The 24,290-nt window shown below is 48.5% G+C and overlaps 2 protein-coding genes across 2 annotated transcripts; one reads left to right on the top strand and one right to left on the bottom strand.

Annotated features, from left to right (window-relative positions):
- Positions 1-6,520: 6,520 nt before the first annotated feature.
- On the bottom strand, positions 6,521-13,916 carry LOC132023217 (uncharacterized). Its single transcript, XM_059408589.1, is given in 5 exon segments — positions 6,521-7,477; positions 7,758-7,923; positions 8,607-8,683; positions 8,685-8,730; positions 13,861-13,916. Coding segments are annotated over 5 exon segments (633 nt in total). The 3' UTR covers positions 6,521-7,189.
- A 2,406-nt stretch (positions 13,917-16,322) lies between these two features.
- HAND2 (heart and neural crest derivatives expressed 2) lies at positions 16,323-19,162 on the top strand. The gene is made up of 2 exons (XM_059393299.1): positions 16,323-16,964; positions 18,330-19,162. The coding sequence occupies exons 1-2, from the start codon at positions 16,410-16,412 to the stop codon at positions 18,426-18,428; spliced, it is 654 nt and encodes a 217-aa protein (XP_059249282.1). The 5' UTR covers positions 16,323-16,409; the 3' UTR covers positions 18,429-19,162.
- The last annotated feature ends 5,128 nt before the right edge of the window (positions 19,163-24,290 follow it).

Raw genomic sequence — 24,290 nt, 5'->3', positions numbered from 1 at the left:
GATTCATCTCTTCCATCGATAGGGTGAACAGAATCAGACCTGCTTTGCCACTCCTACAGAAATGCTAAATGCAAATGACAGAAATATGTGGAAGTGATTCTTAAACAGTGAAGAGCTACACGAACAGAGTAAGGCAAAATATAGAAAACAAAGTCCAGTGCGTCTAAAGGTCTCATTCATTCTGCTATAGAATCTCAAGGAAGAGAAATGCCAGGAACCCTAATGATGTCTGAGTCTGGGACAGTGGCACCAATGTGGTCCAAGAAGACCACATTAGAAATTCTTTTTTTTTTTAAGTAATATTTATTTACTTATTTATTTAAGATAGAGGGAGCTAGAGAGAGAGAACAAAACGAGGGTGGGAGGGATACAGAGAGAGGGAGAAGAAGGCCCCCCACTGAGCAGGAAGCCCAACCTAGGGTTTGATCCCAGGACCCAGAGACCACCCCAGCCCCAGATAGACGCTTAACCGCCTGAGCCACCCAGGTGACCCAGAAATTCTCTTTATATTTGTTTTTATGTAAACAACCAGAAATGAGTTCACCAACACCCTTGCTTGGTCCTAGTCAAGTTGCCCAAGGCACATATGGTATCCTTAGGGAAGACAGTAGCCCTTGCATGAGCTCACGTGGACTGAGATTCGTTATGGATTCTCTGGCTCAGTTCAGTGGAAGCAGATGATGTAATCGAGTTTTAACTAAACTAACCTTCACCAAAGGGACAGGGGGCTTTACAAAAAGCCCTACAGTGAATTTTTGATTAAAGATCATTCAAGGGCCACCTGGGTGGCTCAGTTGTTAAGCCTCTGCCTTTGGCTCAGGTCATGATTCCAGGGTCCTGGGATCAAGCCCCACTTCAGCAGGAAGCCTGCTTCTCCCTCTTCCACTCCCCCTGCTTGTGATCCCTCTCTCGCTGTATGTGTGTGTGTGTGCATGTGTGTGTGTGTCTGTCAAATAAATAAATAAAATATTTTTTAAAAAAAGATCATTCAAATATGGGCATAAACAGTCACACAAATGGCAGAATGGACACTGTCCTACTGAAGAGCTTTAGTCAGCCACAAAACAAGGCAGAAACTGTGACAACACAAATCAGGCAGTAAGCCAATTAAAAAACATTTTTAAATGACCAAGACCATTTAAAAAGGAGGCTTTGCATACACTGCTGATGATAACTGAATTTGTCTCATCTGAAACTATTTAGACCTATTGCTTAAGTCTTCCTTCCCTTGCCCTTTTTTAGTTCATTTTTTGCATGGGGTTATAATGCATATATCATATCAGGAAAGTAGTGCAGATTATAATTTCCAATAAATATATACCTAAAATGTCTTACTGTTGGAGTGCACAATTAAAACGCTGGGAAGGACCATTGCCATAACGTATTTCATTTCTTTAATGTGTCATTTTCCTCCATTTAGACCGTAGCATCAGGCACAACAAACCACACTACACGTGGGGAAAACAGCATGAAACTAGATTTCCACTGACCATCTGGAAGGTTGCTATCACTAGGACCATCTCCATATTCCTTTCGGGAGCCTCTAAAGACAGACAGAAGCCATTGCCTTTACCCTGTCAACACTGAGGTCTGGAAGCCAGTGTAGGCTTCTCATACCCAACTCCATGAAATCTGTGGGCTGTCAACATCCCCACACTTAGTGGCTGTCAGGACGGCGGTAACTGCGGCACACCACTTTTTATGCTGTGGAGCTCCTATTAAATTTTTACTCTATGCCGGACCCTCAAGCAAGAGCCTTAAGAGAATGGTCTCAAAAAATGTTCCTCATGGGGTGCCTGGGTGTCTCAGTGGATTAAGCCTCTGCCTCCGGCTCAGATCTTGATCTCAGGGTCCTGGGATGGAGCCACATATGGCTTGGGGCTTCTGCTCAGCAGGGAGCCTGCTCCCCCCCGCCCCGCCCCTGCCTGCCTCTCTGCCTACTGGTGATCTCTCTGTCAAATAAATAAATAAAATCTTTAAAAAAAAAAAAAAGTGTTCCTCAGGATACTGTAAGTCTTCACTTACTATCCACCTTCTATAGATGTGGTAACTGATGGCAGAGAAGAGCGATTTTTTCCAGATTACTTGCTACTATGGGCTGTAGTCTGTGCACGTGCTCCAGAACTCTGCCTCTGACACCAGAGACTTGCTCTCAATATCGATGTTAAGGTAGTTTACATACGTAGTCATAGCTTTATTTCCATGTATTATGATGACGATTTCTTAATAACAGAACACATTCTAAATCAATTTTTAAAATTTGTCTCATTTCAAATGTGACTTTGATTCATCTTGGGATCAAAGATTTGCCAGAACACATCATTGATCTGGTAATAAGCGTCAAAATAAATTACAATTAGATTTACAGGGATTATTTTTATAGATTTTTAAAATTTTATCTTACCAGTTATTGAAAAAAAAAAAACAGTGTTAGAGTCTTTCCGACACAAAGCAGAGCATAAACAATAACCCAATAAAATGTACACGGCTCACGATTTAGTCAAATGTATCTGAGATTGTAACCTGAACTAGCACTGGAAACAATGAGAAAAATTCAATGCTTGATGCAGTTGTTTCTCATATTCAGACAGTTAACAATGAAAACCAAACAGAGGACTAGCTGAGTGAACTTTTCAATTGTTAATGTAGCTCTAATATTTAAGGAGAGAAAAGCCCATTGGGTTGCAGGTGCTCTTGATTCTGTGACCTTTTTTAAAGATTTTATTTATTTATTTACTTGAGATTGAGAGAGAGAGCAAGCATGACAAGCCAGAGGGAGCAGGAGCAGTGGGGGAGGGGAGAGGGAGAGGAAGAAGCAGACTCCCCTCTGAGCAGGGAGCCAGAGGAGGGGCTGGAACCTGGACCCTGGAATCTTGACCTGAGCCCAAGGCAGGTGCTTAACTGACTGAGCCATCCAGGTGCCCCTCTGTGACTTCTAGTAAAATATAGCAAGCGGAAATATGGCAGGGGTAGGGGCTGGGAATGTCGGGTGGGAAGGGCAATGTCCTTTTGAGGGCAAGTTCCTCTACAGGATTGTATGCTCCTGTTTGTGTATGTTAAGGACCCTTGAGGTTTCCTTCCCACATATCCTCATTACAAATACCTAGGTCATGATTTAAAAGCACTATAGCTTACAAAGTGTAGCCCACACCTCACAGACTCAAATACTGCTTTGTTCCCATGACTGTTTTTACCTTTGATGAGCCATCGTATTTATCTTCATGAACACTTCATTAAATACAGTCTATCCGAAAAAAGAAAAATTCAGCATTCAAACAGCTAAGTACTTAACAGCCCATATATAACTTCTATTTGTAACAAAGCAAAAATAGTCACTTAATTAGATTCTGTAATATTATTGCTGACATCATCTTTACTTGAATAGCAAAAGATGCATAGAACTTAACAATGTTTGGAAAAACGAAAAGAATTACTAAGAATGTAAGAAGGCAGTTTCTTTCTTTATTTATCCCAGAATAATAACAAAGTTCCATGTTTTATTCCTGAAAAATTTGCTTTTTCAATTTTTTCTCAGCATGTTGGAGTGTATGTAAATTATCTCATGGATATATTTCACCAGTTTGAAAAAGTTCCTTGCTTTTTGCCATGTATTCATTTAACACAAGGTTCTTTTTTTGATTGTATTAATTTAATATACATTGTATTAATATATATTGTGTACTAATTTAATATACATTGTGTTTAACTGTATTCATTTAGAAAGAACCATGGTACAATGGATCAAAGGTCCTTATATTTTAAACCAATATTTAAATATCATGGAAGCCAGCATTTTCCCATGTATAAGAATTTACATTTTTTTCCTTGTTTGGGCTTCTGCACCCCAGTGAAAAATCTATTTTTAAAAAATCACTGAATTGAAGAAAAGAAAAGCAATATCTTTGATTATATGGATCCAATTCATCACTCTCCCATTTGTAAACCAAAATCCAGATCTTACCTAAGGAAATTGTCTTTTTCAGATTTTGTTTCTACATTCCTTCTGTCTTCTATTTTTCATCCCCCTCTTCCAGTCATCACTTCATAACTACAGTTAGGAAAAGCACTTGCTCATTTTCCCTGATTTCACATTAACAGAACTTCTTTTATTTATTTTTTTTAAAGATTTTATTTATTTATTTGACAGAGAGAGAGAGATCACAAGTAGGCAGAGAGTCAGGCAGAGGGAAGGGGAAGCAGCTCCCTGCTGAGCAGGGAGCCCAAAGCGGGGCTCCATACCCTGAGATCATGACCTGGTCCAAAGGCAGAGGCTTAACCCACTGAGCCACCCAGGTACCCCCAGAATTTCTTTTAGATGGACCACAAACAATCTCATAGAAAAACCTCATTTTCTGGTACATTCTGTAAAGGGTAAGCAGTCTGTCCACTGCACTGTCCATTTGTCACCCCCACACAAACAGGGAATCCTATTACCTACAAAGGTATTAAGAAAGTGCTCCCAGCTGAAAGCATTTATCCAATTCCAATTGTTTGGAAGTCTAAAACACTAAGAGTAGTATTGTTCCAGGAGCTACTGTTTAAAACAATGCAATGCCTGTTTAGAGTGAAAAAAATCAGTACTTGAGAATCTGAGTTGGTTTAAAAAATAATAACTGTGCATCCAAAAAAGAATTCTTAAAGAAACATTTATATGCCAAGCACATGTTTTTAATTTTAATAACATTGGCTTACCTAAATAAATATGTAGAACCTAATAATTGTTCTCTATATTTTGATATTTTTGTATATTATTCTATTTTTGTGAGTTTGCAAAGAAGCTGATGAATAACAATGTTGAAAAAATATGTATCTGTCAGTACAAAGTTGTTGTGGTTTATAGATACTGCAAAATGCCATGTGGAAAAAAAATCCTGTTAAAAAAGTAGTTGAAAACTGCTCAGATTTTAAGAGAAATGAATGTAGCCATATCCTTATAGGATAATGCCAGATAAAAAGTAACCATGTTCCCTCTACAATTGTGTTTGTTGGCATTTATAGAATAATAATAATGCCTTAAGGTTATTTTCATAGTTGTTCACTTAACATGGGATTAACATCAAAATCTTCATAATTATCTGAGATCACCCATTTGAAAGCAGTGTGGTAAAACATGTTAATGATTAAGACACTAGCAGTTCTAATACTAAACAGATTAACACACATGAAAGTAATATTATAATTTGTGCATTGAATAATATGCCAGACCAATTTTTTTGGTGAAGAGAGAATTCTCATGAAATGGTACCCTTTCTAGCTACTGCTTCCTATTTCTTGAGAGATATACATGAGTGTGCATGACATATGAACTTGAAATATTATGCTGTGGTTTTGACGTTGCACAGTTTTATGAAACCATTATTTCTGAAGTTTGCTTTAAATAAAACTGAACGCCAAAATGTTACAATAGGAATGCGATCCAGAAGAATGAAGCTACAATCCAGGTGGGATTATAAACCAAAAAAAAAAAAAAAAACCCTAAAGCTTGAAAGAGATTGCTAATTGACTAGAACAGCTATGCATTTATTTTATGACCACCAGCATACAAATGTACGTCCATCCATACCTTACACATTTTTAAATAATAAAGAAGTATATTTTAATATGCCCCCCGGGGTTCTCACAAAAATATTTCTCTGCCTCAACTTGAAGTCCACACGAGAGGAAAATGAGTAGTCATTTATAAGGTAATATGAAATCGTAAAATGACCCAAGCCGTCACCTTTCTTGGATCAGTGTGAAAATAACGTTCGGGTCCTAGACCTAATTATTCCAAAATCCTTGCTGCTTTTTGCGCATGGGATTTTCAGTGTGGTGTGAAATCTTAGAAACTAAACTGAACGTAACAAATGAAGGTGCCTCCTCCCACCCCACCCCCAACCAAGCATGAAGAATGTCTTTTGAAAGACTGTATCTGCTCAGCTGTGCCTGAGAGGGGAGGGCTGAGGGCGCGGGGATTTAAATCATGTTGTTTCCACTTATGCAGAGAAAATCCATAAAAAGAAATTTATTATCATATTTTCTTTTTGAAATGTATTTGTTTTTTACTTTAAAAGTGCTCCTCAGTACAGAGCAGCGTACTATAATTTTGTTAAACAGCAGCCAAGATTTAATTGTCTGTGAAATACAAGGCTTAGGACCTGATTTGAGTTCACTACTGTTCTGCCGACACAAACGCGGCTGGCCCGCGCGGTGGCCCCACGCACCGAGCCGCAGGCTCACACAAAAGAGCCGTCCCGCAAGAACTGAGGGAGGGCAGGGGGGCCTGCACTCGACGACGGGAGCCCATCCAAAGGGCTTGGAGCTTTAGTCTTCCTGCGGCCGATTTAAAGTGACTTTGTATAAAAAGTCAAACAAGAAGCAGAAGCTATGGAAAACGTTAACAAATCATGCTAGCAGTTTAACAGCGAGAAAGAAGGGGAGACCGGTCCCCGCTAACAAATACTAAAGAAAAACGTCATGGAGATAGAAGTGAGAGGAAAAGAGGAGAAAAGGAGCTGGATAAGGACAGGACATCGAGGTCTGCATGTGCATTGCACATTTTTTATTGCTGCACACATCTCAGGGGCTCGCCAGGGAACCTGAGAAATCCCTCTCCTTTACCATCACCCGCGCCCTTCGCACGCGGGTTTAGGAAGGGCTCCGCCGCCCTCCTCCCTCTCGCGTCACCTCCTCCAGCGCCCCCCCCCTCCCGCCAGTGGCTCTGCGGGTCGCTTCCTCCACCCGCCGAGGGTGCAGAGGAGAAAGCGGGCGGCTGCAGATTTGCCCCGGTGGCACCGCTGCCACAAGCCAACCAGTAATTGCAAAGCAAACAAGGCTGAAATATTGGATTGGTCTCAATCGTGACAAGATCTACGCTTTTGCCGCCAATTTGTTTGTGCAGCTCTATTTAAAGGCACTTGATTGAGGAAATGTTGAAAATAGCGGTGAGGGTTTCCCTAATGAGACCTCAGGAGGGAAGCGGCGGCCTTCGCCCGCCGCAGAGGGCTCGGGAATAGGTGGGGGGCGGGGGGGTGGCGAAGGGGCGGGAAAGGGCGCGGTTAACCCCTTCCTGCCCGCCTCGGCCGAAAAGTCCTCGGACACCAGCTGGGGAAGCTGGGGGTCCATCCCGCCCCGGAGCGGTGACCTCCCCCGACCTGAGCTGCGGGGAACCGGCCTCCTTGGTTGCGGACGCCAAGAGGGGGGATGGGGATCAAAAGGATAACTTAACCAGGATGGAGGGGGCGGCCCAGCAGCCAACGCAGTGGCCGGAGGGCTGGCGGCCTAAATCCGGGGTGGCGGCTCTGGCCGCGCCCCTTGCTCCCAAACCATCCCAGGGAACCGCTGCAGTCTCACATCTCACTCTCCGGCGCCCAAGGTCTTGCGAGGCCCGAGGCCCTTGCGATCTTCGCGGAGCCCCGGTTGCGCTTGGCTCAGAGCACTGAGGCAAGCTGTGCGTGCCCTCCGGCGCCACCCCGGCCATCGCCGTCGGGCTGGGTCTCTAGCAGGCTGTAAGGGAGGAGAAGAAACGGGAAGAGGCAGGAAGAGAAAATACATAAATATTTATTGAACGCAGCCTGTCAGGCGTCTTGCTCTCGCGTGCATCTTGATCTCATTTAATCTCTCCTACACACCCTCGAGGTTGGTGTCATTAACCCATTGTTCAGACGAAGAAATTGAGGCTTAGAGACGTGGCCAATCTTGTCCGAGATCAGGCAGCGCCTATTTGGTGCCCGAGAGTTCGCCCTGCCAAACTCTGACTCCGGAGCTTAGGTTGTCACCTGGAGAGGCCTGGCCCGGGCTGGGTTTTCCATTCTCCGAGCCAGGGCCGGCTGACGCTGACCCACTGCCAGCGGGATCCATCCCGAGGAAGTTTTCCCTGGTTCTCCGGAGGGCTTGGAGATGAAGGTCTGTTCCCTAATGAGCGGTCCACCTCCTCTACTAGGTCTAGTCGTTTTCAAAATAAAGAAAACCAATCCAGTTGCAATTGGGGTGTGCGAAATTCACCCGTTTTCTCTAAGTCACACCTTTTACACCTACCCTACTGGGTAGGTTGACTGGGGGCTCAAGGAACCCAGAGTCACAAAGGTATGTGCTGCCTCTATCAGAGAGAACATGAGGGGGTACACCAGAAAGAGGACTTGATTTGGGGGAGAGAGAAGGTCTATTAGAGAGAAGAAAAGCAACACCTGGAAAGGCTTCCTGGAGGAGGCGGCAGTCAAACTGGGCCTAGAAGAAACAAAGAAGTGTGGATTCTTTGAGAAGAGAGAGAGATGGATTGTTTGCCAGCTTTGCTGGCAAATCAAGGAATGACAGACGGCTGGCGATAATCTGGGAGTCATACTTTCACCACCTGCTGCCATCTCCTGACTGCCCCTCTAACTGGGAGAACTATGGGTTGATCAAGCCCTGAGCCAAAGTTCCAATCTCTTTTAAGATTGAAAATTTAAGGCTTGGGGACAGACACCAGCAGCTAGACCTTGACCCTTCCGGAGCCCTGGACTTGAGCCAAAAGCGATTGTCAAAGACAAGGCGGAAACAGGGCACTGGGGGTGTTCTCACCAGAGTTCTGAACAATGAGAGCCACACAGTGCTGAGCTTTGCTTAGAGGGATCTGCTCAGAGATGTACCTTGGCCAATCTGAAGTCTGTCTTTCTGGAGTCAGGAGCAGATGCAGGCTGGGAAAAGGAAGACCCCCAGAGGGCAAGGGAGGACTGGTTTCAGTTGTACTTTCCCGAGAATGATCTGCACCTTCTGTCAGCAAAGCAAAAAAGCATCAGTCATACGGATTTAGTGAACCCTCTAACTGTGTTCTGAGTGGAATTCTCCTTCTTCCCCCACCCCCACCCCCGCCCCGTATGCAACCAATTCCTTCTTTTGAAGTTGGATGCTTCACAAGCAGAATGCAATTCCATTTTTTGTTCCTAGAGGTTTTGGCCTGTGTTAACTTAAGTGGGCACTCATACAAGTACTAAAAAGAAAGCCATTCTTTTCTGGAAAATAGAACAAAGTAGCGCCTCTCCTATCACGGTACAGATATATAATCTCTAACAACAAATTAGCCTCCTTGTGCTGCGCATTTCCAGCAAGCATCCTGCCTTCTCTGTTTATATTATAACTTCTTTGCCTGCAATTATTTTTATTTTAATTTTCTGTCACTTTAACAGAAACCAGAGCCTTTTCTTCTAATGTTTTGTACACAACATGTTCATTTTGATAAGATGTTCTTTCCTATCCTCTTTTAGCTTGCCTTTCCTTGTTTAGAGTTCTGTATCAGGAGTTTCTAATATTTCTCCCTCTTTTTTTTAAAGAACTTGTCCCTGTCTTGCTTTATTTGTTTGTGTGAAATTTAGTTTGAAAGGAGATCAGAGAGAGCAGGAGGGGTTTGTAATAAGAGAATGACCGAATGACCCAAAGGCTGATTATCTATCATTAACTGGAGACTCGGTGTACCCAAATTACCAGGGGGGACCTCAGTCTGCCGGATCCTTACCCAGCCAGAAAGGCAAGTGTGGAATGCACACACTAAAGCAGGCTTGTGGCGTGGCAAATGAAGACACTCTGCTCACGCATTTTCTTAAGGAGGTTTCCTCCAAAACTCAACTCAGGTTCAGTGGACATATTTATTAGAATCTGACATGTTGTACACAGGTAAAACTCTTGCTGAAAGGCCAACTTTAACATTTTTGTAACTAACATTTTTGTGTTGTTTTGTTAGAAGCAAAATTGCAGCTAATTGTCTAAGCTCCAGAGAATATTGAGAAATCAAACCAAGCTGCTTTTGATCTACTCATGCTGCTAAACCTAAGCCTTGTAAAAATCGAGGTTTGCCATTAATATTGACAATAAAAGGGTTTCTTTTTGTTAACCTGAAACCTAACCATCCTGCCTCAAGTCCCGTGTCTAGAAGCAAAGGCCCTAGAATAAAGTAGAAAAGGTTTGGAAGAAATTGCCAGGGCTTTAAAAAAAAAAGAAAAAAATCTATGCGAATTTGCAAAGGAGGTTTCAGAACAGGACTTCCAAGGAATGTGAGCAACCCCGCAGTTAGAACTGGGAATTCACAGGGGCCTCGGGTCACAAACAAAACCTTCAGTCACTTAAATTTGAGGCTTGACCAAAGTTTCACATTTTAAGTTGCCATTTGCTTTTTTATTTTATTCTGAACCCCAGACTGTATTGCAGACTAGTCAAAGTTAACTACTACTTATTTTCTCATGCACCATGTATGCAAAATTAGAATTACTTCCTCATCAGAATGCTGAATGCTTTCTTTCTGGTTTGGAAGAAAATGTTGTCAGTGTGTATGTAATTTGCTTCAAAGAAAGTAGTTAATAGAAATCCTGCGAGATGTATTTTCTCATGCCGCTTTTGCTCTAAGCTCTATCTATATTTTACTAGAAAGTAGGAATGATCAGATCTACCTTACTTCTAAACACCATTATAACAACCTTAATAACATCTCCCAGGTATACAACCTGCTATCTCTAGAGGGGCCCTTCGTGTACATTACCTTTTGTTCTCTTTAGTCTGAATACGTATTTTAGCTTTACAGACTGGCTTGGATACTTGGCAGAGTATTTCGTTCTCCCTCATCAATGAAAACCCTCCAGACCAACACTGCCAGCTAATATGAAGATCCAGTCATTGATTATTAGAAGAAAATGCAAATTTCCACTGCTGCTTGTAGTATCGGATATTAAGATTTTTCTTATACTTTGTGCATCTTAAACTTGCACAATGTGATATGTTAATTATACCTCAATTTCTAAAAAAAAAAAAATTTTCTTAAAAGACTAAAAGATAAACTAGTATCTTATTCTTCAGTTTCTTATTCTTATTCTTTCTTAAGTCTTAAGTCTTAAGTCTTATTCTTATTCTTTCTTAAGTCTTATTCTTCAGTTTCAGGTTCAATGACATCAGAAACCTCAGAAATCCAAGCATTGCTCAAAGGCAAATTAGAAGGGAGGGGGATGGAGGGAGAGAGGGAAAAAGGAAAGTCAGGGAAAAAAGAAAGGGGAGAGAAAGGCTAAATGGGGTGGGGAGGGAGGCATCCAGCAAGTCCCAATTTTCTCCCACTTAAGTGTTTCCTCATCAAAGCTGGACTGGGGAAAAAGAAAAAGAAAAAAAAACTGGACTGATGGAGTCATAAGCAATCAGCCCCTCTAGAGTCAATGCAGTTAAATCAGCCCCTCCCTGCCCCCATCTCCACAGATCTGCTCCGGATGGGAAAGAGGGGGCAAGAAGGATCACTCATCAAATACCCCACCCCCACCACAAAATGCAAACGGAAAATGCTCAGAACAAATAAAACCTCCTCAGCGCCCAAGACCACTATTCCAGTCCTTCACTTTTGAAACAGACATAAGATGTTCAACGAAACTTGAGTCTGCTTTGTAGAAGTGTATGTACTTTGAGCACCACCACATTTCTGGAACCACTGTCACTTGCCCTGTCTCTGGACAACTGTTCCCCAAAAGGCAAACCAGAAAGGAAGGGACTACAGACCCTGAGTCTGAAGGAGATCCTTGCCACCACTCAGTCAATGTGCCTTGTTCTCTATGTCCTAAAAGTTCTGGGACCAAGTGACTAGCATATAAAATGACTCAGACCCACCCCAGGACAGACAAAATGCAAAGCTATCAAGGTGCCATAAGAAGCACCTATCTTGGAGCAGGTAAGGGGCTATGGTTACACCTTCAGGAACACGTTGCTTTTTCTGCCACCTTCTGGGTTTGACGTTCTTTCTGGAGTTCTTAACAAACATTCTCAGGCTCACCTTATGTAAGAGCATTATAGGAATGCTCGGTCACTTCTACTTAGTTGGTTAGGAAAATAAGGTAAAATGAGACTTGAAAAACGATGAAGGGAATTGAGCCATAATTCCCGTAAACATAAAATGTGTGTTTATGGCCCTCCGGCCTGGTTCTTTTCAGGTCCAGTTTATTTTGAGTTCTTGTGAGCAAAACACGAGATACAAACTGCCCTTGCCTTTGCAATAATAAATACCTCAAAAAGATCTGTATTTTCCCTAAAAAACAGACTGAAGTTTAAAAAAAAAACTATTTAGTTTAAACTAGATTGATTTTAAAAGGAATATCTCACAAGACCAAAATGTTTGCTAGGGAGTGCTCAGCCTCCTCTCCCATGGCTCTTTGAGTCTTTTCCAGAGGAAGGGGTGGGAGTGAAGAGAAAGAGCCAAGAGACATGGGTGCAAAATAAATTGTTGAACCCGGATAGGTCTCTTTAGCTGGAGGCAGAGGTCATGCACCCTACAGTGGGTATACCACCAACTACAGTGAAGACCGGACATTGAATGAGAGCATTTCTACAACACAGGGCATTGGAAAAGGAGGCAAGTTAGTATGCGCTCACCAGGATCCCTCCTACGGGCACGCAGGGTGGCCTACAGCCTTTATCATCTCAGCTGCTTGGGCCCTTGGAATACTCAGACCAAATCTCCTTAGGGTACAGCACACCAGAGTCCACACTAGGACAGTCCCTGGGCTGACAAGGAAGGTGGAAAACTCATCTGCCCCCTCTTCTTTTTCCTCATTCACCATCCACCCCACCCTCCACACACACACCCAGAAGGCAGAGGCCATCTAAACCAGGGGCAAACTGGAGACCGCCTCTGCCTCCCAGCTTTCCAAAGTAGAGACTAACCCAGCATCCCACTAGACCTGCAGCAGCAAAATGTACAAAAGAGGACACTGACAGAAAAAAAAAAAGGGCGGGGGGGACTTCTTTGGCTGTGCGTTCAGAGTGGCGGTTGGCCAGTCTGGTCTCTGCCAGTCACCAACTACAGCTGAAGATACGAGAGTTCACCCATTTGTCCCCTGCCTCCGAGCTGCCTTTCTAAGGCTGTAGAGTCACGGCTTGACTTTCTGAGCTGTACGAAGCCCTAGACCCTCACACAGCAGTAATTAACTGATAATGACACTGTCAGTGAGGACTGATGTTCAGATTAGAATCTTTTATGACTTTTTTCTGTTCCATGTTCTCCATCTCCTTTATCACTTGCCATGAAATCTGGAACCATGAAGAGATTTGCCCATTTTTTGTTTCAATTAAAAGAGCATGAGGAAGATGGAAAGTGGCTAACTCTGATGGCCTCAACACTGAGGCCACTGGCCTCTGGTGGACACAGCATCCCAGACCCCACTCAGCCTTCTGCCTGGAGTCTTCTTCCTTTCCATTCCCAAAACCCCCTCTGGGTCTGAAAGCAACCTACCAACTACTTCCCCTGAATTGTTATCTGTTTCCAGCTGGGGTGCAACCGGCTTAACTTTGTCTACCTGCTTCCAAGGCCTAGATGTGCTCTTATAAACAGACTTTTTTTTTTTTTTTTAAGTATCAAATGACAGAGGATTGAACTACCAGTATTTACACATTCAGGGGTTGCCTCCCTGGTGAAAACGTAAACAGAATCCCACCACACTACCATATTCTTTCCTTGAAGAAAGAGGGCTCTAAAACATTCCACTCGTGCTAAAATCGCAGACCCATCCAAGTTGGGGGTTGAAAGCTCTAGGTCACTATTTTGTTCCATGCCCAAGTGGCATTTTACCAACAAATACAATTTCAGCTTCTCCCCACACCCTGTTCTCTGCTTTAAGATGCTATGTTGCGGCCATGCAGGGAAACTGACCCCTTGCCTAGGGAACAGATGGGCCCTGAATGGACTCCCGCCCTGGGTTTGCGAGCCTACTTCGAGCCCCTCTCAGTTCTTTCCCCTCTCCTACCGCCCAGCCACCTCAAACCTATTTCTCGGTGCTGCTGCTCAGGGCTGTAGTGGCATGTGGAGCCAGCCCTAGAACCCTGCTACAGAGGAGTTGGGTGCCCCCACCAACCCCCCCCCCATTCTCACTGACCTTGCCTTCCAACCGCAACTCTGGACCCCGCAGAAAGCGTCCAGCGGGCTGAGAAAGGACTGTCTTCATGGAGCCCTTGGGGTGGGTCTCCCTCTGCGGGGTGGGACTCCCTTTGAGACCTGGGGCCTGACCCTGCCTGCTTCAAAATGACAATACCCAAGGTGAAGGCAAGGGTCTCCTCTGGTTGAGCCCAGCCAGGGCCAGGGACGAGTCCCAGACCCGCACACCCAGACCCGCACACCTCGCCCGATCTTCTGTACTCTCTGCCCTGGGTTTCCTCTAATTCACCGCTAGCAGGGTCCTGGCTGACACTCTTTTCCACACCAGACTCTGTCTGGCCGACTCCTCATCAGTCTCCCTTCACGACTCCCAACCGAGCCCCAGGGAAATTCCAGCTCCTGCTACTGTCCACCCCCTGCCCCAACCTCTCTTCCAGCTTTCTCAAAATGCTCACGCCACTTGGGCGCCACGGCCGGGTGCCCTGCGGCCCGGTGACTTACAAACGGAGATCCATTTTCCGTTATAATGCGTTCAAGATCACTAAGGCCAGCAGTCTAAACATCCACGAGCCGTCCTCCGGGTCTGCCTCTTAAACTGCCGTTTAATGGTTCCCCTCCGATAACTAAACCTGCTTTCCACAGATGCCCGCTTTTATGGGAGAGGCAGGAATGCAGAGATATATTTATATGTTTGTTCATAAAAACTGGAAAATAAGCTCTGAACACGCTGTAAAAAATATTCAGTTACTTACCAAACAGTCTAGTTAAACCAGGAGAACACCGATACCGGCCACACCACAAATTCGGGGAATCGAGGTGCCTGTGCTTTGAAATCGCCCAAGGTCGTCGCGGGGCTGCTGTCCCTGAAGAATATGGAAATAAGAGTATTTACAATCGGCTCGACCGTTCGTCCGGGGGTCTCAACCAGGATCTTCAAAAGCGGCCACGGTACCAGGAGCCACCTCAGACAGCCCCGGCCAGGATAACGTGCTGGGTAAGTAAAGAGACTTCTAGACGGGCATCGCCAGCCTGTGCCCAGGTCAAAGCAGCAGCCTTCCCCCCGCTGCGCCCGCAGCCCGCCCGAGCCAGGAGACGGCTCTGGCTCCCAGCAGCCCCTTTGCGGGGGCCCCGCCGCGCTCTGCCTTTGGTACCCACCCTCCCTCCTCCCGCCCCGGCACAAAAAACGGCACGAGGCTGCCTGCTTACTTTCTTGCCTCGGATACCTATAAAAACACTTCGAAAAGAGATATCTGCGTCCCCTCCACCTTTTATTTTTTTTAACGAGAAAAGAAAACAGTGATACTATACCTGGTTTGGGATTCTTCAAGATTTGAGACTTGGGGGGAAAAATAATTTAATAGTAAAGCATCTGCTAAACACTTGCATTAACCTCTGGCTGATAAAAAAAAAAAAAAAAAGGTTTTTTTAACCCCCCCCCCCCCCCGTTTTAATTATCTCATGGTTATGAAGGGGCAGCCAATCCTGGAAGAGGACTTCGACAATTAGCAACGAGAACATCAAAAAGTTTTATTGCGGAGAGCGAGAGGCACCGCCCCTGCCGCCCCGGGATTGGCGTGAGGAGCCTCTGACGACATATATTAACCCGAGCAGCCCTAAAGATGTAGCTGTACATGGAGATCTTGCTGGGAAAATCCGCTTACTCCCCTCACGGCGTCCAGCCCAGGAGAACCGCCGCGGCTGCCACCCGGGAGCTCCCTCGGCCACCGTGCAGACCCCTCCAAGAAGCCGAGCCGCCGCCTTCGCGCTCCGAGGCGCCTGCAGGGCTCCAGATCCTTCCCCAGAAAGAAGGAAAGGATCTGAGAAAATGGATGCACTGAGACCTCTCTGAAAACCCTCCGAGGGAGCCCGAGAGGAGTGAGGACACGTTACTCGCTGCTAAAATCACGTTCAAGGACCAAAACAACAACAACCAAAAATTTCATTAAAACAATAAGCGCCCAAGAACCCAGATCGGGCTGGTGGGGGGGAGGGGAAGGGGCGGGAAGGGGAGGGTCGCATGGAGGTAGCTTCACAGTGAGCAGTCGACCCCGCCGCCTCCCTGCAGAGCCGGGCCGGCTCTCCCAACCTCGGCTCGGACTCGTCCTGGGACTCCCGAGTTAGCTTCGGTGTCAGGATCGCGGCCGCGGTGGAGCCCGGCGACTCCGCAGATCAGCCTCGCGGGAGCCCCGGCACCTTTGCATGAGCACCAGAGGATTCTGCCTCCCTGCAGCTGCCCGGGAAGCAGGAGCCGGCGCGCGGGCCGAGGAGCAAGGCGGGAGCCGGCGGCGGCGGCGGCCAGGGGCGCACGGTGCCGGGACCAGCTCGCCGCGCCCTATGGGGAGCCGGCGGCCGAAGTGCTGCTGAGGCGGGCCCCGCGGGCCAGGCGGGGGATCCGGGCCCGGGCTGCAGCAGCCCCCTCTGCGGCTGCCGGGCCGGCCCGGGCGCCCGAGGGCTGGGGGGTGGGGGGTGGGGGAGGCCGGCCAGCGCCGAAGCAAGGGCCCCGGCCGAGGGCGCGGCGGGGCTACGCGCACGCTGGGGCGCGTGGAGGGGCGCGGAGGGCGATATGAGTCTGGTGGGGGGCTTCCCCCACCACCCGGTGGTGCACCATGAGGGCTATCCGTTCGCCGCTGCCGCTGCCGCCGCCGCTGCCGCCGCCGCCAGCCGCTGCAGCCACGAGGAGAACCCCTACTTCCATGGCTGGCTCATCGGCCACCCCGAGATGTCGCCCCCCGACTATAGCATGGCCCTGTCCTACAGCCCCGAGTACGCCAGCGGCGCCGCCGGCCTGGACCACTCCCATTACGGGGGGGTGCCGCCGGGCGCCGGGCCCCCGGGCCTAGGGGGGCCGCGCCCGGTGAAGCGCCGGGGCACCGCTAACCGCAAGGAGCGGCGCAGGACTCAGAGCATCAACAGCGCCTTCGCCGAACTGCGCGAGTGTATCCCCAACGTGCCCGCCGACACCAAACTCTCCAAGATCAAGACGCTGCGCCTGGCCACCAGCTACATCGCCTACCTCATGGACCTGCTGGCCAAGGACGACCAGAATGGCGAAGCGGAGGCCTTCAAGGCGGAGATCAAGAAGACAGATGTGAAAGAAGAGAAAAGGAAGAAGGAGCTGGTCAGTACCAAGGGGCAGGGGGCAGAAGGGGTGTGGGGTTCGTGGGACCCGTGCTATCGGACTCTTTCCAGTTGGGCTGAGCAATGACATCCCTCGTTCTTTGGCTGCATCCTAAGCCACGGTTGTTTGAACCAGGTTCTGGAAAGGATGGTGTCCCCAAGAAGCTGAGGAGATGGGGGAGGATGTCAGCAGCTACAGGAGGAGGAGGTTAAGAGGGATGCTTCGCGCGCTTGATCTTCCCTCCGGGTTATCGCTGTTCCCACCCGCACTTTGGCCGAACTTTTCGGACTTCAGGGTCCCCACTGATCTTCCGATTGCCCTGGCCCAAGGGTTCTATGTCTTTTAGAGCCTTCATGTGGCCTCCAGTCCTCTCTTGCTCTCAGGTGGTTCTAAAATAAATCGCCCAGAAGCGGTAGTTAGCAATTATTTCACTATTGATCCCTATCCCTCTCTGGAGAACCAGGCCACCACTGATCCTAAGAGGGTTTTAAGGTTGTTACTACAATGGTCCGAAAACATAAAGGTAAACATAAAATCAGTACTTTTAAGTTCAGAATGCACCTTCAGTTTCTCTTTGGGGATGAGGTTAAACCGCAACTTCCCAGATTAGTGAACTTTCTGGGTATTTCTTGTTTTATTTGCATGAGCATTTTAGCAAACAGTAAATGCTAATATGGTCATTGTTATTGTTGTTAACAGTAACATGGAATGGAAATTAGATATCTCAAGTTCCTACCAAGTGCCCATAGGTTGGTGGTGGTCCGAGCAGGGCTATTGCCATAGAGGGCCTGGAAAATAATACCATTTGTCTCTTTTTTTCTTCTTTGGGGCCTGTGTCCCTTTAGTCTGTGCATGATCTACTGACCCTCCGAATAACTAGGGATCTCAGAGGCCTCGGAGGAGAGGCACAGCTGTATTGGGGGCCGATAGCCCCCAGCCCAGGCCAGAGCAGAGGGAACTTATGCCCATTTTCCCCAGAGCGCGAACCAGGGACTGCCATTGAAAACAGGGAGACCAGATTTAGCGCCCACCCCCACTCGCGCCCCTACATCTGGCGTCAGAGAAAAAAAGGCCCCCAGCTCCTCCATAAACGACTTGGAAATAGCTGGTTGTTTATAAGCTTGCCTATCCGGTAGTTGAGCGTTGCAAGCTCAGGGAGGCCTGGCCGGCTGGTAGCTAGGACTGCGCACATCTTCATAGCTTTTCTACAGAAGCTAGGACTTGAAAACGTCCCCCCCAATCTCTTGCTCTCCTTCTCTCACTGTCTCCTTTTCTCGCTGGAAGAGTGCGGGGGTGAGGTGGAACCAGGTCTCCCTTCTGAATTTCTCTTTGCACTTTTCTCCCTTTCGCCTCTCCTCCGCCCAGAATGAAATCTTGAAAAGCACAGTGAGCAGCAACGACAAGAAAACCAAAGGCCGGACGGGCTGGCCGCAGCACGTCTGGGCCCTGGAGCTCAAGCAGTGAGGAGGAGGAGGAGGAGGAGAGCGCGAGTGAGCCAGGGCCCAGGAGCCGGAAGCAGACCCAGGACTCCGGGCAAGCTCTCCAGGCTCCGCTCTGAGGACTTCTTGCATTTGGAATCATCCGGTTTATTTATGTGCAATTTGCCTCCCCTCTCTTTGCCCCCCTTTGAGGCATCCGCTCCCCACCTCCCCCTCCAAAAAAAAAAAAAAGAGTGGATATTTGAAGAAAAGCATTCCATATTTTAATATGAAGAGGACACTCCCGCGTGGTAAGGGATCCCTTCGTCTCGTAGATTCTGTGTGTGTGAATGTTCCCTCACGGCTGCGTAGGCACCAGCGTTGCCCCCTCCCCACTTACTCAACCCCTTCCAGGTAAAGACAGCAGACTATAGTGTGTATGTGAAGTGTATCTTTAATACTTGGCCTTTGGATATAAATATTCCTGGGGATTATAAAGTTTTATTTCAAAGCAGAAAACGGGGCCGCTAACATTTCCGTTGGGGTCGATATCTAGTGCTGTCTTATCATCTGTGGTCGTTCCCTATTCGAAGATGTTTCCAACAGCTACTTGTTTTGTGCACTTCCGTCCTCTAAAACTAAGTGGAATTTAATTAATATTGAAGGTGTAAACGTTGTAAGTATTCAATAAACCACTGTGTGTTTTTTTTTTACAAAAAAAAAAATCTTTTAATGGTTGATACCTCAAAAGAGTTTTGAAAACAAACTGTTATACTTGTTTTCATAATATTTAAAATATTTAGAAGTAAACTAAATTATCATGATTGCCTCTAACTTTATTTGAAAGAGTCAGTAGTTCGGATCAGTCCTCACCGTGAGCTCCAGCCCCTGCAAGGAAGTGAGCTTGGTGAAAATCCTGCTAAAGGACCTGGGTTCTATCGGAGTTCTGTCTTCTCCCCTCTCCTGTCCCTACCCCCACCCCTCCAGTAGGCCCAGGAGTCAGTATTAGGAGGACCTGGGCCAGAGAAAGGGCTTGGCAGTTCACTAGAAATGTGGAAAGGTGTTTTCCAGAAATCAACTGAACGTCATTCTGTGGGGGGACTTTGGTTTTTGTTTGGGGAACGTGTTTTAGGTGGAGGAGACATGAGGAGGATCCCAGAAGTTATTGCAGCCACAGGAAATAGTCTATAGTTCTTAATTCAAAATGTAGGGCTTTTGTCCGGAAAAAGAAAAAAGAGGAAAAGAGGACTTTTTTGTTTGTAATCTCCATCAGGGGGATTCTCATCGGTGCCAGCCTTGGAGTGGGGGGAGAGCTTTTGGGGGAAAGTCCATGATTAGGTAACAAGGAATTTTATGTCAAGTAAGAAATCGCGAACACAACCAAGGATTTAAAGGGGGGGTGATGGGGGTGGGCTAGATTTACAAGGAGCTACAGGGAACTCAATATTAACTGTGCAGTGTCTGAAGTCTTCCCGGCCCCAGGCCAGCCTGCAAGCGGCTCCCTCCCAGGCTACTAGCCGCTGGGGACTTCACCCCGCCTGAGGTTTGGTCTCCTTGAGTCCTAGCACATCCCGAAAGGAAGTCCCGGAGGCCTCCTTTGCCCGTAGTCTTGGCTAGAGCCCGCATCTCTGCTCTAGGAACCAGAGAAGCTGAAGTGCCATAAAGGACTCGGCAGGCCTGCCGGGGAGGGGGTAGAGAGGAGGGGGAGAGATGGAGTAGAGGGGGTGGGGGAAGAAAGGTGAAACGTATTAAAAAGCGGTTTGTTTCATGAAACGCCATGTATATAAATCTGGTGTTAGAGAGGCTTGCCAGAGGGTTTCCATCTTGGAACCCATCCTTGGGGTGATGTTCGCACCTCGACTGCAGGCACAGACCTTCCCCCTGATATCCCAGGGGTCCCCAGGGGTTCCCACAGCTCGAGGGTGCCCACACTGAGCCTGCCGCCTGCAGCGGGCAAATTCACAGGCGCTGGGGGAGAGGCAGGCGAGTGGCTCTGCGGGTTTCTTCTGCGGGCGGCTGACAACGCGAGGGCGAGGGGTTAGAACAACTAGGCCAAAGCGATCTGAACTTTCTCCCCTCAGGTCAGGCGGCGCTGGGCCGACGTGGTGGGCCCGAGCTGTGTTTACAGACACTTGCCTTTGTTTATAGCACTGGGGGGCATAGGGAGGCGCCCTGATTTTCTATTACTCTTGGGATTCCTGTCGGTTGGACCAAGTGGCTCTCTCCCTTTCCTGCCTCCAAAAGCCTTTCACATCTTTACTTTAATTCCATCGGGAGAAAGACTTCATCATATTCCTGTGGTAGAAGGAAACAGTTTACTGAAATAGTAGAGAGAGTGGGGCGGGCAGTGGTGAGGTTTTTCAGCCAGGAACTGAAGAGGAGTAACCCACATCACGCGTGTGGGCCTGGGCTTGCCTTCTGTAGCTGGTCTTCTTTACTGTCCGGGCCTTAATGCACTCTTGCTGGTCTAACCCTTTTTTGGTTTATTAGACACCAGCAGAGGAGATCCCGAAGAGCCTGGCTGCAACATCGCTATGGGGCAGCCTGTGGCTACACACGCTTTAAAACCCACGCTGCAGAAATTCGTCCTCTTTGTCTGGCCAGGGCCAGGCTCTGCCCGCCTTCTCTCCTGACTGTCCGCCAAGCTACTTCCTCTGGCCCAGCAGCACCAGGCCGAGGCCTCAACCATCTCATCGTTCCTACCTGTGTGAAAGCCCAACTGGCCAGACATCCAGCAGACCTGACACTCCAGGGGCCGGACTCCTAACTGGATGCACATCCTAAGGAGCAAGACACCCCAGATAATGCATCTCTACAGTCACGGGGACTTCCCAACCTTCCGAACATTCCCAGCCACCCAACATCCCTGCCACAAGTTGTCGGCTCCCAGGAAGTGAGTGGTGTGCTGGGCTGGTGTTTCTTCTGAGCTTCCATGCTTACCTCTTCTACACATTTATTTCTCTTTTAACTCCCTTTCTTCTTTGCTTAAAAAAAAAGAAAAAAAAAGTTTCCAACCTCTTGCCTTGCGGGACCAGCTAAAAGGCCTCTGTTTTAATTGCTCGGATAATGTGGTTGCTGCCATTTTGTTAAAAGCAATCACTCCTGCAGCGAAATCACCAGCTCTCTAGACAGGCCGGAGCCGACAAAAATGCAGGATTTGACGTTAAAAGCTAAATGGGAAGCTGGGGCGGCGGAAGGTAAATTGATGGTAGATCTGGCTGTCAGGGCCCCGGCCCCAGACCGCCGCACAGGCCCAGGGCCTGATAACCCCGAAGCACTGGCGGGGAGAGGGCTTGGCCGCTGTGTGTGTGTGTGTGTGTGTGTGTGTGTGTGTGTGTGTGTTCCTTCCTACATACCCATTCTCAGCTTCTTGGGAAGTAACCTGGAAAGCTCAAGAGAGCGGGACCAAGCACACTCCTTACTCCCAATCACAATTTTCTAGGATTTTCGCCCCCAGCTGGGACACTAACGGCAGCTTTAAGAGATTTTTTCAGGTCAAAACTAGGAGAAGAATAGAGCAAGATCACTAGGGTTTTTTCCTGCCTTCTAAATCCCCGCCCCACTCTCTGGAGGCTTGGTGGGAAGCTCCAGCATCCCAGTGGGCTAGCGAATCTTCCAGGCACCTACAAAGGGTGGGCCTCCTGGCCTAGACTGCCCTTCTCAGGACCAGGTGGCCTGGTCGTCCCTGCGATGAGGTGGGGACAGCGGTGGCTCCAGGAAGGGTAGCAAGCAAGTGGGCCTGAGTCAGGGATGGAGGGTGGCGAGATCCCTTCCCCCTGGCCTGTGCCTCTACAGGCCGCTGCCTGCTCCTGGTGAGGATCACAGAGCTAGTATCCCACGAGTTGTTAAGGAAGCGGGAGGGTGAGTTCCGTGCACGCGGATTTCGCTGGAAGGGGTGCCTAGGGTGAGGAGAGTGAGCTCAAAATCAAAGCCACGGGGAGCGGCAGGAGGCAGGCTTGTGAGCTACTTCAGAGCTTTAACTTTGCAGAGAGAACCCCAGCCAGTTGTGAGCGCTTGAGTTGTGCGTGCAGGGGACAATAAACTGGCCCAAGGATGCCACAACAGCCGGAACTGCATTTGTACTGCGGGTCTGACAAAGCGCGGGAAACCTCTTTGCTACTCCTGTAGCTTTAAAGAAATGCTGTGTCTAACGCTGCCTGTGCGGCTCGCAATTTTCTCTTCCACAGCCGCCTTGCGTTCTCTCTGCTTGGGAGTCCCACCCACGCGCCTGGATTTGGAAAAGGAACTGGTGGTAGGTGCCAAGCCGAGATGATCTGCAGAGGAGGCTTGTGGCGTCCGCCTCGTAAAGGGCTGAACCTGGACCCTGGGCTCTGTCTTTTCTCGATCTGTTGTCCTTAGGGAACGCCTTCCCTCCACCCAGCCCAAATCCTAGTGTCCAGACCCCTGCGTGAAGAAGAAGCACTGACAAGTCTCCGAGACGCACTGGATTCCTGGCCTGTCGCAGCCCGCGGATCCCTCGGAGAGAAAGACCTTGCAGCCGCCCTCAGACTGGGGCCCAAGACCCCTGCTCGAGGCCCCCAGTATCCCCATTCTTGACCAAGCTCAGCCGTGCTGTAGGGTTCATGTCTACGGGGTGGCCCTAAGGCAGTGGGAAGGTGGGAGAACGAAGTATTTTTAACTGTTTAGAAAGGGCAGGACGAGAGAAGGAGAAGAATCAGTCCGACGTTTCCAGGGGACTGACAGCTCCGCGCGCGCAGCTTTACCATCCAGCTTCTACCCCGGCGAGTACTCTCCGCACAGCAACCGTCTGCCGGCCTCTAACTGGCCGCTAACAGCTCAGCGGCTTCGGCCAGTCTAGTGGAAGTTAAAGTGCACTGCGTATCTGACTCACACGCGCACAGAAGTTAGACTTCTCTCCCTGTTCTCGCTCCACCCTGCCCAAGTCAGTTTCCTTCGAGGATCGCGTCCCCCGCCTCTCCCCTAAACGTGACCACCCCCCCCCACACACACACACACATTCCCTTCAAATTCTCCCGGCATTTGGGCCGCTTTGATGATCAGATGGTAGAGCCCTGATTACAAATTTATTCCCGGCCGCTCCGTCCGTCTTTATCTCCGCTATTAGGGACATCTGGGAGTGATTAGCGCCGCGCCCGCGCCCGGCCGCTCTGCCTATCTCGCCGCGGCGGGGCTCGGAGCCTCGCTGACGTCAGGGCAGACGGCTCGGAGCCATCCCAGCCGAGTTGGGTGTAATCGGCGGCCGTGCGGCCAAGTCCTCCCCGGGCCAGGCCGGCAGCTGGAACGCGCCGCCTGCTTGCGCACAGGGACTTTCTAAATATGTATTTTTAGCCCAGAAGACGTTTTTGTTTTTCTTGTTTGAGGTAAGGCGGGGTCGGTTAAAGTTTCTGTCGGCCCCCTCCTCACTTTAAATTTTCCAACTCGCTGCGCCTGGTGCATTCAGCCTGGAAAAGCTTCCCACAGCCGGCCCTGACTGACCTGCGGGCGCTCCTCTATCCCAGCGCCGGCGTGCTGCTCTCCTACACCAACACCTGCGGCCCTTGCCGCGGTGCCCGTGCTCTCGGAGAGGGAAGAGAGGCGGCGCTTAGGGCTGCCCTTCCCGCACACACCTTGCCTGGGTCCCACAGCCCTGTGGGGAGTTTCTGCCTAATGAGATGGCCAGGCAGACGCTTATTACAGAACAGGCCTCTCTCGAAGGCTCTGTCTTGCACCTGCTATTAAAGCCCGATGGCCCTAAGGAACGGAGGCGCTAGACCCTCTTATGTTTATCCCCCCCCCCCCTTTCCCCAGTGGGAGTGCTCTTTGGCTGAAAAAAAGAATGACTGGCATCCTCTTGTCCCCTACTCTATCTCGTTGCCCAGAACAGAGGCTAGGTATATTTGTGTAATTCCTGGACCGGAAGAGAACACTCTAGACCTCCGCCTTTGGC

The sequence above is a fragment of the Mustela nigripes genome, chromosome 1, assembly GCF_022355385.1.
Source record: "Mustela nigripes isolate SB6536 chromosome 1, MUSNIG.SB6536, whole genome shotgun sequence".
NCBI classification, from domain to species: domain Eukaryota; kingdom Metazoa; phylum Chordata; class Mammalia; order Carnivora; family Mustelidae; genus Mustela; species Mustela nigripes.
The sequence above is the reverse complement of the archived record's forward strand: the minus strand, read 5'-3'. Positions and strand labels throughout refer to the sequence as shown.

Coding starts and splice junctions, on each gene's coding strand:
- HAND2 (XM_059393299.1), top strand. CDS start 16,410: ATGAGTCTGGTGGGGGGCTTCCCCCACCACCCGGTGGTGCACCATGAG. Junction 16,965..18,329: donor AGAAAAGGAAGAAGGAGCTG/GTCAGTACCAAG, acceptor TCCTCCGCCCAG/AATGAAATCTTGAAAAGCAC.